Here is a 13,098-nt window from a genome sequence, read left to right as displayed (position 1 = left end):
TGGCGACGAATCAGCAGACGAGCGTCATCAAGCTTACGCGAAATTTCTGGGCAGTCACAGTTGTTATGAACGCAACTCGAAGCGAGCCGATCAGCCTCTTCATTTCCGGCGATTCCTACGTGTGAAGGTATCCATTGAGCAACGAGAGATACTCCACGAGATGTAATTTTGCTCGCAGAGTCAGTAATGCTGCGCAGAAGTGGACACTCAAGCTCACTGCGTTGTAACCTGCTAAGGGCAGCACGGGAGTCCGTAAAGATGACAACCTTCGATATAATTAACTCCTCTTGCACGTATTTCAGCGCAACATTCCTCAAATGAACGTCTCGTATGCATACCCGCCGTCGCCGCCGCCGACTAGAATATCTAATCGAAACCGACACGGCGCACACCTCTAGATCAATGCGGCCAGTGCCCATTTTAAAATGACCATGAAACGATTTTGACGATCTTGTACAAACGTACTGAGTCGTTACAGTAAGTCCTTCTGATCATTAATTGACGCCTCTAAGTGCTCCGCGTAAAGCGTGTAATTTATTACAAGGTTTTAAAGATGTACATCGCTGCCGCTTGCAGCACACTGCCCGGCGGCCACCTGCAGCCACCTACACTGCAGCCGCCTGGTAGCACAGAGCTCAACCACACAGTAGCAGTAACGAAATGTATTCTTCTTTGCTGCTGGTCTAAATATTTTGCAGGAGTGTAATCGTCAACATGTTTTTGTAAATGTTTAAAATGTTTTACACTCGGTTAGAGCAATATTAACTCTTTGGCTGGTTAAGCTCTGCGCCAACGGGTGGCTGGACCGTGGAGACCGATCAGGCAACTCATGTATACGTCTACGCTAAAGTTCCTCCATCAGCTTGAGTTTGTGCCTCCACTGCTCCGTCGAAACGCCCAGCTCGCCTGTGGTTACCGGAATAAGAGACACGTTCGGCGCTGCGACAGAATGCTCGCAACGCACGCTGCTTCGATAGCTCTCGCTTGGGGTCGACTGCCCAGCAGCTGGCGTAGAGTTTGGAGAGGTTTCGCGTGCTTGCTCGTAGAGAACCGGAAGTCGACGACACGACGTGCCATCATGACGCAGAGCCAGTGAAGGCGGAGCTTAGCCCCGATCACTCGGCGAATGAGTTTAGAAAATGCATGACTCTTGAGGAGGATAACTTGTAATCGCCCGTAGCTCTCTTAATATGAGACGTTTCACATAAATTGTGGTGCGAATGATTAACTTTAGCTCCTACGCGTCTATAATATTTGTCCGAACCGTTTCAGGGGCCCCTTAAAGGGTCCCTCACCCAGTGTTGCCAGGTCGGACACGCGGCGTAGCCCAAAGCTAGAGAAAATGTAGCCCAAATGTAGCCAAACACAAAAAAGAGCAAAACAAATTTGTAGCCAAATATAGCCATTGTTATTTTCAGTTTTATCTGTATATAAATTTTTACATTATACCACGGTAATCTCTTTTTGTACAACCCGTCGTAAAAAAATGTCCGTGATGCCGTGACGGTCGACGCTTTCAATTTGCAACAGCTACATGATGCTTGCACAAAAAAAAAAATTAAATTATGGGGTTTTACGTGCCAAAACTACTTTCTGATTATGAGGCACGCCGTAGTGGAGGACTCCGGAAATTTCGACCACGTGGGGTGCTTTAACGTGCACCTAAATCTAAGTACACGGGTGTTTTCGCATTTCGCCCCATTGAAATGCGGCCGCCGTGGCCGGCAATCGATCCCGTGACCTCGTGCTCAGCAGCCCAACACCATAGCCACTGAGCAGATGCTTGCACACAGGAAAACTTTTTTGTTGGCCCCGGAAACTCAAGTTCCAACGAATCGCTGCTGAGGGACAACCTATTGAGATGAATATAAAATGTAAGAACGAACAAAAAAACTCCGAGGATGCTTGAGGACAACTGGCCAGAAAGTGTTGTGAGATGTTGATGGAAATGAACTGATCATGATTTATGGTGATAGAAATAGGCACGTTGTTCGGGATTGAAGTAGGGATTATAATTTTAAATTGGCAAAGAAAATCTCAAAGGCCAGTAAGTGGCGAGGCCTGGCAATGAAATCTTAATAGTTCGGATGTAGTCCATGAGATTACTGTAAGTCGGTTGTTATTAAGTACAAGATAATTATTGCTTAAATTGCAGTTGCTATAATATTAGACACTTGCGCTTCATTCTATGCTTCGGAAATCAAAAGTACACGCATGGCTACGGCAACACGCTGAACTGCGTATCACGTGTAAAATCGTCGTTTCATTTTCAATCCGATTGGTTTCGATTCGACTGTTTAAATACCAAAGCAGTTGGACAGGAAACAATGAAAACACGTAGCTATTGCCACAGAAGTACTTAACAATTCGAAAAACATGAATCGCAGGAACGTCGAATCGCTAGACAAAATACTTTGTCACAATAACGGCCGCACTTGTCTGCCTCCCACTAATGCCGGCGTAGAATAATTATCGCGCTCACCTATCACCGCATTCAGCAAACTGAGAGTGAAAGACTACATCCTCACTGCAGATAAAAACATTCTGATAAAAATGTTCCACGGCGTTTTCCGCGTTACCACTTCTTGATAACACACTCTGACCGGTGAACTTTCCATTGTACTAAAAAATAGGCACCATGAAAATTGGTTCTCAGCTCCTTAACATTCACATTTAAGAGTGGAACGTGATAGCACTCAAAGATCCCTGACTGCTTCGGACGCTTCCCGGCAACTGCAGCTTATGCAACCATAATGTTTACCTGCAAACGCTGGAGGAGAACAATATGCACGAAGGCAAGCTTTCTGGTTCTTTTTTTTTTTCATTCCATTCGCACGGCAGGCGCCGCCGCTGCCACGCAGGCGAGTGCCATCTGGATGGTGTTGCATTACTTGGGTTGCATTACTGGTTGCATTACTTAAGCGCTGCTCCTACTTGGCAGTAACCGCTTGTCCTCATTTTTTCCTTTGTCCCCTTTCCCGCTTCGCACTGCACGACACATTCTCATGGAAAACCAACTAGCCCACATGATCGCCCTCCTACTAAGACGTCGAACGGCAGCTGGAAAAGGGGTTTGTGTTCGAGGTTCCGCGTAACAAAAATATGTTTTCTCGTATATTCAAATTACAATTCGACGCTACCATGTCTGTAGGTTGAGTGTAGGTGTACTTTACGAATTTTCTGACGCGTTTTACTTTGAGAAAATCAATTATTTCAGTAATGCATATGCGCCAGCCAAAGGCCTACGTAGTTCGGGATCATTTTTCTCACACGGACAACGGCGCCGACGCCAGATTTTTTGCGACATGGGGCCCTTAACGCTATCGCGTTAAAGTTCATTTCGCACGCAAAGGAAAATAGCAGTATAAAGCTTACCGTGAGATACGCGGACTAGGTCGAAAGCTGTGCCCAGCGCGATACTTCGACGAGACGCCTTCGCCATGGACACACTGGAGCGTGTCATCTACCCGTGCTTCCCTTCTTTCATGCCGGCGCTACGATCGCCCAACCTTATTGCTCTCTGTTTCTGAGCTTAACCATGTTAGTACAGTGTACTGTGGAACACGCTCCACTCCCAGGCTCATCCCGATGCCCGGTGATTGGGTGTCGGGATAAGACGAAGATGAAACGGCATTGCTGGCGAAAATGTTAGCATGGTGAAGTGCGGTGTAAATTTAAGTACGTCAAGGATAGAACCATCGGCTCAGAGAACGATACACTGAGGGGGAGGGGGGCATTTCGCGAACACACACAAAGACGCGCTGCCGGCTCAGCCAGCTATAACATAGCCTTCGAGATTTGTTTTCCTGTATGAGAGTCCCCTCTCGACCGTGGATTGAGGCGCCACTCATAGCCCAAACAAAGCCAAGTCGCAGATTTTTCGGTAGCCCAAATATAGCCACGTAGCCAAATCGCCCAAGTCGACGCCAAAATTTTTTTTTCTGTAGCCCAATTTGGCTATATATAGCCAAACCTGGCAACACTGCCCTCACCAGGCCCTATACCAAGTTTTGTTTATACGCTGGAAGTTGTTACGTGTCTTCTAGGGAGCGTTCCGCCGCGAAAGTTTTCAAATCGGCTCATTAATAGTCGAGATAGAGATATTTCAGTACCGCGAACCCATGATTTCAGGAGGCGAGTTCCACTGCCAAACGACACACTCTCTCCACTTCCCGCAAGCGAAATTCCTTCCCTGCGTTCTCCCATACCGGACCTCGTGGATCGCGAGACGCAAACGTCACGGGCCCGACCTTCATTTCTTTTTTCTCCTCGCTTTTTTGCGGCGCGGCGCCCTTTCGCTGACGGCGTCGCGCGCGAGAGGTTTCGCGCAGCGCACGATTTTGCGCGCTGTGCACGAGGACAGCTGACTAGGGGTATAACTCAGTGCTAAACGAATACTGAGGCAGACACAAGCGGATCGCAGAGCATGATCCCGTGCTGGAACATGGTAGAAAATGGCATAGTTTCGGTGTCTGCGCGCGCGACTGCATGACGAGGGAACAACCAGACGAAACGGAAGTAAATCTCTCTTGCTGCGATGTGAAGTAAAAAAAAAATGCATTCTGTTTGTGCGTTTTATTATTTCTCTAAACTTCAATTCGTCTATTCAAGCAACGTATTACACAAGTAACAGATGTTGCCTTGAATAATTCTCGAAGTCACCTGTCGCCACGCGCGACATCACAGCACAAACACGTGTGCGTAGGCGCACTAGCACGTGTACGTCATCCTCCGGCTTGGAGCACGGCGGCCGCGAGGAGAAGGGAAAACGGCGTTCGATTTAAAATTTCATACGTTTCCGCGGCGCGTAGCGAAGTAATTCTTTGCAGACACGATCGTTATCCCGCATTGTGTGATCTTCGCTTAATGGCCAGACCTGCTGAGGGGCCCTTTAAAAAGCCCCTCACCAGGCCCAGTCGGAAATGTTGGTTACACAAAAGAAATTGTAACGCGCCCTCAAGGGACAATTATACCGAATTAACATTCAGGAAGGGTTTAGACGGAGGCAGAAGTAAATGAAATGCTGCGGAGAGATAGTGTGAAGAGGCGAACTGCCCATCCCACGCTTACTCGCGTGCCTCGACCAGCGCCCAAAAGCGACATTTTCCCTCTGCCGTGTTCCGTATCGGAGCTGAAGTTCCGGGTGACGTTTACGGCGTGACCCTTGTTTTCTTGCTGCTGACGTATTTTCGGAGGGGTTTCTACTAGTTTTGAGCTTTGCGGGAATCTTCAAGTTCTCTTTGCTCCTAAAGCCCGTCCATGCACGCGCCACCGCCGCTTTTGTCGACGGCGGAAACTTGAATGGAGGGGCTTTAGTTGGTGGTGGCTGTGCACGGCACGCGTCGGTGCGTGTGTGTGCGCGTGCTTGAACACTGTACATATAGACTCGGCCAAAGTATGAAAATCTATCTAAACATGGAACAATTTGGTCCTACTGTTTTACCACAATTTCGCACCACGTAGGCTTATAAGCTCTCCTACCCCGCCCCACAAATAAAATGTGCACCAATGTAAAGGTGTTACTGATTCTGATTCTGGTTCAGAAAAGAGATGACTTTTCCAACGTCCCTAAAAAAATGGGGGAGGGAGAGAGAACAAAAGTTTTTTATGAAGTCTCTTCCCACTTCCCCCCGATTCTTTTTGCTATCTTTCTCACAATTTTTTTCCCACATTTTTCTTTTCAATTTAAAGAATTGTTAAAAGAGGAATAATAAAAACCAGTATAGCTTCTGCATTGAAAAAATCATGTCAACGCATGACGAAATCGAGCTTTCACAACCAGACCGACAACTTATAACGAGTAGGCTATCCTCAGAATGTCAGTTTGCGCTCACACTTTGAAAGAACTCAACACCAAAGAAGACAGTCAGAGCACCCGGGAAGATCGTCGTAAAAAGAATAAAGTAGCCGTCGTTCCGTACCTACACAGATCACCGCACGAAACACATAGGCACTAGGTATGAGGTATACGTTCTTTCTTTTTTCAGTAAAAAACAAACTTCAGACAATTTGTTCGCGTATTCGCAGAAAGCCATCGCAATGTAACGTTAGAGAGCGTTAGATTAAGGGACGCAAGCGGCTTGCGTACGCAAGAACTGTAGTGAACTATATTCTAGTTCGCTATAGCAAGAACTAGGGGCCACTGTACTGCGCATGCGCAGACCCCTACGTCTGTGTCTGCGCATGCACAGTAATGTCGTCCCTAGTTCTTGCGTACCAAAGCCGCTTCCGTCCCCTAACCTAGAACTACAGAGGCTAGAAAGGAAGCTTTCTAGCCTCTATACTAAAACTCTCGATTAAACACACCAAAAAATTTGTAGATTGTGCGATGGGTATCGCGTATACGATCTCGTTTAGGTGCGGCAAAGTTTACGTAGGCCAGTGGCGCTGCATCAATTATCCTGTATTGAAAGATACTCAAGATTATCTTCAAGAGCAAAGACCAGATAATGCGTGAAATGGCCAGGGGCCTACGACATAAAGAAAAGAGGAGATAACTGCGTAGCCACCCCTCAGTCTTGCTACATGATAAGGAATTTAAATTTCCTGATAGTTAGACTTTCTGTAATTTATAACGTTGCCTTCGAAAACTTTAACTCGAGATCCTTGACACGCATGAGCAACCCTCCTACTCCGTTTATGGCGTGCATATATTTGTTTCTTTTCAATAAAATTTTTCATTGGTGAGTAAACGCCTCGTCCTGTCTTCTCTATTCGTTCTCGTCTTCTTGCGCTTTTACAGTTTAAAGATATAGAAGCCACCTCTAGCTTGGCTTTCTCAAAGTAAAAATACAAATCTCGAAGGCCATGCTTTGGTTCACCGCAAGAGCCGCAGATGATCACTAGGGCCAAAAATCTACAATATCGCCGTGTTTTCGACATTACCTGTTATATTGAACCTTCTGGATCATAGAATACTATTTTGCTGTGAAATTTGAGCAATAAAAAATGACGGTAAGCTTAAAACAATAATGCAATGCAAGTGTTCAAAACTCGGCGTTCATCACATCTTTTAGAAGCTAAAATCACTTCCGGCGCCTGCATTGCTAAACAAAATCGTCTTCGTAATTTATTTTCGTTTCTATGAGAAAGCCATCATGGAAGGGCGTCCAAAGGATGACAGTAAAGACATTTGTTGGGTGCCTGAAATCTCCTTCGGCATCTCCAGTACTCAAAAGCATGGCCTTCGAGATTAACATTTATTACTTCGACGGGGTCCGAGCATAAGGTCTGAGTTGAGCAATCGCTGTCAGTATTACAAGATACTTACCAGAATTCACTGGAACTTATTAGAACATTACTAGAATTCAAGAGCATTGGGCGCTGTAGGGTGCCTTGCGTGGACGCCCTCTATTTGGCCCAAAAAGCACAGCAGTCGTTGTACGCCTGGCAACGTGAAACCAAAGCCACCGAAGCGTCAAAATGGCGGAAACCGACGTGATGGCGGAAGGTGTTGATGCCTCTGGTAAAACAGTTTTGTATCTTGATTTCAACTCTTTGGTCACAGCTGCTGGGCAAGGAAATATGCAAAATGTTGTCATCGTGAACAGTGCTTCTGGTAACGCAAACATTTCTAGTGTGCATGGTGCTAACATCGCAAAAGTATACGAAGTGCCTCTGGATGACATAACGCGGCCTATTCCTGTTGCTCACTACGATGAAGACAAGGTCAGGGGAATCGTAGAACTTCTTGAGGTGAGTGAATGAAAAATTGTAGAATTTTAGTGCCAAGTACCTCGTGTCCGCGCTACGTTAAATTGTAATCTTTTTGCACCTCGTGCTTTATACCCAGTATGTTTACTTCCGCGTGTTAATAGTGTGACGGCGTCAGCTATTAGCGCGCTTCGCCGCGCTCTTATCAAGACCTGCAAGTTGTGTAGTGTTCTATTATTCAAACAGCTGAATGGTGGTTGGAGGGGGGGGGGGGTTAAAACGTTGCAGTTAGTGCTGAGTAGAAAATTTGTAAATCGGGGTGAAGCGCTCAAAGGGCGCGTTGTAAAATTTTAAAGCGTGTATAAAAAAACATTGCTTGCGCGGGAGGACGCACACAGCCCCAGGTCAACTTTCGTTGACATCGCACCCCGGGCGTCATCAGATGTTATGTTCGTAAGCTGCTTACGAATCTTCACAGGGCAGAATATAGGCGTCGAGGTGCGACCGAAGACGCTGGTAATGGAGACCATACATTTTTGTACAAAATTCCATGATTGTGATTACTAAGGCGTCAGATTTCTCTCCCTGAGCTGAAGCTGTTCATGCGTACTTACTTTTTACCTCTTGTTTTTGAGCCGATGAATCCACATGGAATTGAATGTGTGTCAGTGGCGTTTTAGTTGCTTTTCACTAGACGTTCACCATATTTCTGCATTTACAATGGTTGCATTATTCTTACGCGTTTTCGCTTGCTTACCTTTCTGGTTTTAAATGTAATAATTTTGTCAGCTTAAATTCAACGCGTTTTTGTATATTTATTTTGAGCCATTGCTGAAGTGCTTAAGTTGGTTCAATTTATGTTAGAAATAAGGTGGTTGGAAAGATGTATTGGTGTAAGCTGAATAAAGTTTGACCATAATGACTGAAAATGTATTTAATGGCAATCAAAATTCACCCGTATTGGAGGACTTTGGGTTAGTTCTGAGTTCCTGGAGTTGTTTAACATGTGCCTAATTATTGGGCATCTTTTTTACCACAACCACATGCAATCAACAGATAATGAATCTAGTGGTGTCATTTTCTGTTGGCTTTATGCTGTTGGGACTAGAAATAATTGAGCCCCTGAGATAACCAATTTCTTCTCACTTATTCCGTGTGTTTTTTCATTCTCCTCTCATCGGAATGTGGCCGTTGCTGCTAAAATTCAATACTGCGAATTTGTGTTCAGTATTGCAATACCACAGCCACTGTGGCAGGTCTGAAAAGGAGCATGAAATGCTATTATTGGGGTTTTGTAACACATGCATTAGAAACTGCAGTTGAAGCCAGAGTTTACATTATCAGCTTTTGTCATTTAATCATTGTGCACCGCATAGCATGTCGCTGTTCTAGTATTTGTGTGGCAAATATATTCACTACTATTTAATGTCTGCTTTTGCATTGAAGCAACAGGGCATGTCCTGCACTGGAAAGGCTGCATCTGAACAGTGGAGGTTATTTATAAACTATGTTTGACCCTTTCGAACCATCATAGGCAAAAGAGCCTTGAATTCCCAAACCAGATCATGTGTGTTACCACAGATTATCATGCACCTGTTTGGAATTACTAAAATATTTAAGGTAATAGGATCATGTTGCGTTCGAAAGTATGGAAAAATAAAACCTGGCTACATTTGGCAGCTTTCTTGTGTGCAGAAACGACCAAAGTAGACAGCACGTTGAAGTCTGCTGCCTTCCACTGACATAGTGGGTGCCGTGGCTCGAGTTTTAACTGCAAATATACAAGAGTGACATTCATTCTCTTGGCTAACACTTGACATTTTTCTGTTAAAGTAAATGAAGGAAAAGATTTGAAATAAAGCTGGTTAAATGTTTTTTTTTTTTTTTTTGAAAGTGAATCTCAGTTGGTCAAAATTTCCCACAGTATTCTGCTGTAGCTTTCCTCACAGCCCATTTTTTACATTTGGGACATTAAATCTGATAGAATCAGTTGATCACAGTTTCCCCATAGTTGCCCGCTAGAAATAAGCGGGCAACTTCACATTGAATAGCTTTATTCTTTTCACCTTCTCCTCCACCAAATAATCACTTGAATGAATTTGCTCCTGCTGTTATGACTATTACTCTTATTCCTATGCCCTTACAAGCTTCACCTGCGTTTTCTCATGCAGAACCCAAACACAAAAGACCAGGTTGCGCCTGTGGACATTCTCTGGATCAAGGGGAGTGAAGGTGGCAACTACTATTACTCTTTTGGTGGCAACCACAGATTTGAAGCCCACTACAGGCTTGGGTGTTCAACCATTCGGGCCAAACTCATTCGGTCAGCACCTGCAGCCCTCGCCCTCTACTTGGGAGGGTCAACACCAAATCTCAAGTGATTGTTGTGGTGCCCATTGTTGTGCGTGACCTTGTGGAAACAGTCATCTTAGTTATTTACCTTGGATTGGTCCCAATTCCCATTGCTTTCTCAACTGCCATTTCATCTGTACGAAGCTCACAACATCAGGATAATGAAACAGCAAGACTATTTTATTTATCATCTGCATGCGAGGCATCCCATTAATAAAAGAAGTATAGAGACACTAAAGACACCTCTTGTTCTCTGTGTGCCCATGAGCATCATTCCATAAGAAGTGTGTGGGCCAGGTACCCCACGAGTATACTGAGCTTTGCTTCAGAACTTAGGTTTCTGGCTCACTACAAGGTACTGTTTTAGGTTCAACTATTTGCACAATTTGCAGGCGGGGAGCAAAAATTGCTGAATCTCGCCAGCGAAAATAGCTTAAACGGGATTTCAAATATTTGGATGTTAATGGCTTGGGGGTATATGAATAATTTTTGAGGCCAAATTGAATGCGAAGTGGAAAGGGTCAGAACAGGATCTAATTGAATAGTTTACACTACTAAGTTCACAGTTAACAAGCCTTTGTGATTTCATTGCCCAATATGAAGTATTGTTAATTACAAGAGCAATTGGAGCATTAGGATCAAATAAGCAGTTTGCATATTCAGGAATCTCGGGGAGTGTGAATGAAAGTGGTTTAGCTGGAAAAGCCTGGATTCCTGAGCCATGTATAGCGTGCTTCATTATGTAAGCTTGTTTTTTGTCTACTCTGACTGCCGGGGGGAAACTTATTACACTTTTTATCCAAATACAAATAGATTCAAATGTTTATATTTTGCATGACCTTTTTGTTTGTAAAGTTAGTTAACCAAATTTGCATATACTTGTTTATTTACTTCATCATATAATTCTCACATGTGTGCCTCTGTGGTAAAAGTAATCTAGAGGAAATCATTTAATCATCTCAGCTTCCCCAACATTAAGAAATTTCGAGCTCGTTTCGTGAGAAACCGGTATGTATGAGCGATGTGTAAAAAAGCAGCAATAGGAAAGGAAAAAAAGAAACCTGTGGGCACATACATCTGCTGTTAATCTTTATATGAAATCACTTGTTCAAAAAGAGAGATTGATGGCTGCTTTGCCTATTGGATCTCCCATGATCGCTCATCTTGGTAACTTGCTAAATTATGTTTGAGGGCAAATAAGTGCTAGCGTCCACAGAAGGCACAATGCTCTGCCAAATTTCTACCTGTTCTATATTTTTACAAGTTTGCGTGCTCACTTAGGCAGTCATTGATGCAACATTCTGTTTGGCTTGTGTACGATTGACCTTTGGATAAATGCGCCTCATTTGCACTAGCAATCCTGCATGAAATGAAGCTCCACAGGTGCTTTGTAGGCTGTCTCGAAATACTTATGTTCATACTGTAGACAAGGGCTTTTGTTGCCTTGACTAACACCGGCTCCACTTACACCTTTGTTGTCTATTAGGGATGTCCCGTGGATTTGTGCATTTTCTTTTTTTTTTTGATACCTGGAAGAAGTGATACCAGGATTTTATATTTATTAGCTGGTCATTTTCTATCTACACAACATGGGACCTGGGAGACTGCTGGAGGCAAGGTCGTGCCAGGTTGTTTGCTTGTCCTTTATTCATACTGTTTCTCTTGTCTTCAGGTTGTGAAACGGACAGGCTCTGTGTCATCTGTCATGATTTGTCTTTATCCTGCTGCTCGTCATCACTTCTATTTTTGTCACCATTTTTCAACACTTCCCTGTCACATTGACCACCGTTTTGGCATGGCAAGTGTGGGGCCACCTCTGGATTATGTTGCGAAACATTCTGAAACTATACATGCCATGTCAAGAGGCTGCATGCCCACCTCTGTGTGAGTACTCCAACAAGAAACACTGCAATGTCTTCCCCTGCCATGGAAGGGAGCAGAAGCTTCTGAATTCTTCGGATATGGCGTTGTGCTCTCAATTGTTTCGATTGCATGATAAAAAAAGCACAAAGCAGGGAATGCCTTTAGAAACTGCTGACTGCTGAGACCCATATGTGAAGACACCACCAGATATATATTGTAAGCACAGGGAATGCCCACAACGTAGTGACCGTGACGTGTTTTTGACTGCTGCAATTGCTTCTGGCGCTTGCAGTGCACGCTTGGCCTTCAAGAACGGCTTCCATTATGTGAAGTCAGTCATCACGGGGTGTGCGCTTTGAACCACACAATGTACCTCATTTTGTCTCCAGTTAGTGTTGCCAGAATGCTGTACAGGTTAATTAACTGCAATACAAAAAAATGTCAATACAAATCTTCTGCTGCACAGAATGTATTCAAATTTTGCCAGCCTGCTGTACAGAGCATGCCGTTTAACATGCAATGCATAATTCAAGCTCAGAATTTTGGGGCCGCCGAATTCATGACGCCAAGTTTTCGAGCTTGAATTATGCATTGAATGAATAATCCGCCATGGTAGGTAGCATAGTGGCTTTGTCGTTGCTTTGCTAAGCCTCAGTGTATGGGATCAAATCCCGGCCACGACGGACACATTTTGATGGGGGCGAAATGCATCATCATCATCATCAGCCTATTTTATGTCCACTGCAGGATGAAGGCCTCTCTCTGCGATCTCCAATTACTCCTGTCCTGCTCCAAGCGATTCCAACTAGCACCACCTAGTCTTCTGCTGTCCTCTACTGCGCTTCTCTTCGCTTAGTACCCATTCTGTCATCCTAATGGTCCAATTATCTAACCTGCGCATTACATGACCTGCCCAGCGCCATTTTTTCTCTTAATGTCAGTTAGAATATCAGCCATACCTGTTTGCTCTCTGATCCAAACCGCTCTCTTTCTGTCTCTTAAAGTTATGCCTAGCATTCTTGGTTCCATCGCTCCTTGCATGGTCCTTAACATGTTCTCAAGCTTCTTTGCCAGTCTCCAAGTCTCTGCCCCATAGGTCAGAACTGGTAAAATGCACTGATTGTACACCTTCCTTTTCAATGATAATGGCAAGCTTTCAGTCAGGAGCTGGCAATGTCTGCCGTACGTGATCCAACCCTTTTTTATTCTGCTGTGAATTTCCTTCTCATG

At 44.4% G+C, this 13,098-nt stretch overlaps 1 protein-coding gene across 1 annotated transcript; it reads left to right on the top strand.

The window, feature by feature from the left end:
- Positions 1 to 7,398: 7,398 nt before the first annotated feature.
- LOC126546963 (sulfiredoxin-1-like) lies at positions 7,399 to 10,243 on the top strand. Its single transcript, XM_050194690.3, has 2 exons — positions 7,399 to 7,695; positions 9,825 to 10,243. Exons 1-2 carry the CDS (start codon positions 7,423 to 7,425, stop codon positions 10,032 to 10,034), a joined length of 483 nt encoding a protein of 160 aa, XP_050050647.1. The 5' UTR covers positions 7,399 to 7,422; the 3' UTR covers positions 10,035 to 10,243.
- Positions 10,244 to 13,098: the final 2,855 nt, after the last annotated feature.

The sequence above is a fragment of the Dermacentor andersoni genome, chromosome 1 (genome assembly GCF_023375885.2).
Source record: "Dermacentor andersoni chromosome 1, qqDerAnde1_hic_scaffold, whole genome shotgun sequence".
Classification (NCBI taxonomy): Eukaryota; Metazoa; Arthropoda; class Arachnida; order Ixodida; family Ixodidae; genus Dermacentor; species Dermacentor andersoni.
Note: the sequence above shows the minus strand (reverse complement) of the source record. Positions and strands in the feature narration are given on the sequence as shown.

Coding starts and splice junctions, on each gene's coding strand:
- LOC126546963 (XM_050194690.3), top strand. CDS start 7,423: ATGGCGGAAACCGACGTGATGGCGGAAGGTGTTGATGCCTCTGGTAAA. Junction 7,696..9,824: donor GAATCGTAGAACTTCTTGAG/GTGAGTGAATGA, acceptor TTTCTCATGCAG/AACCCAAACACAAAAGACCA.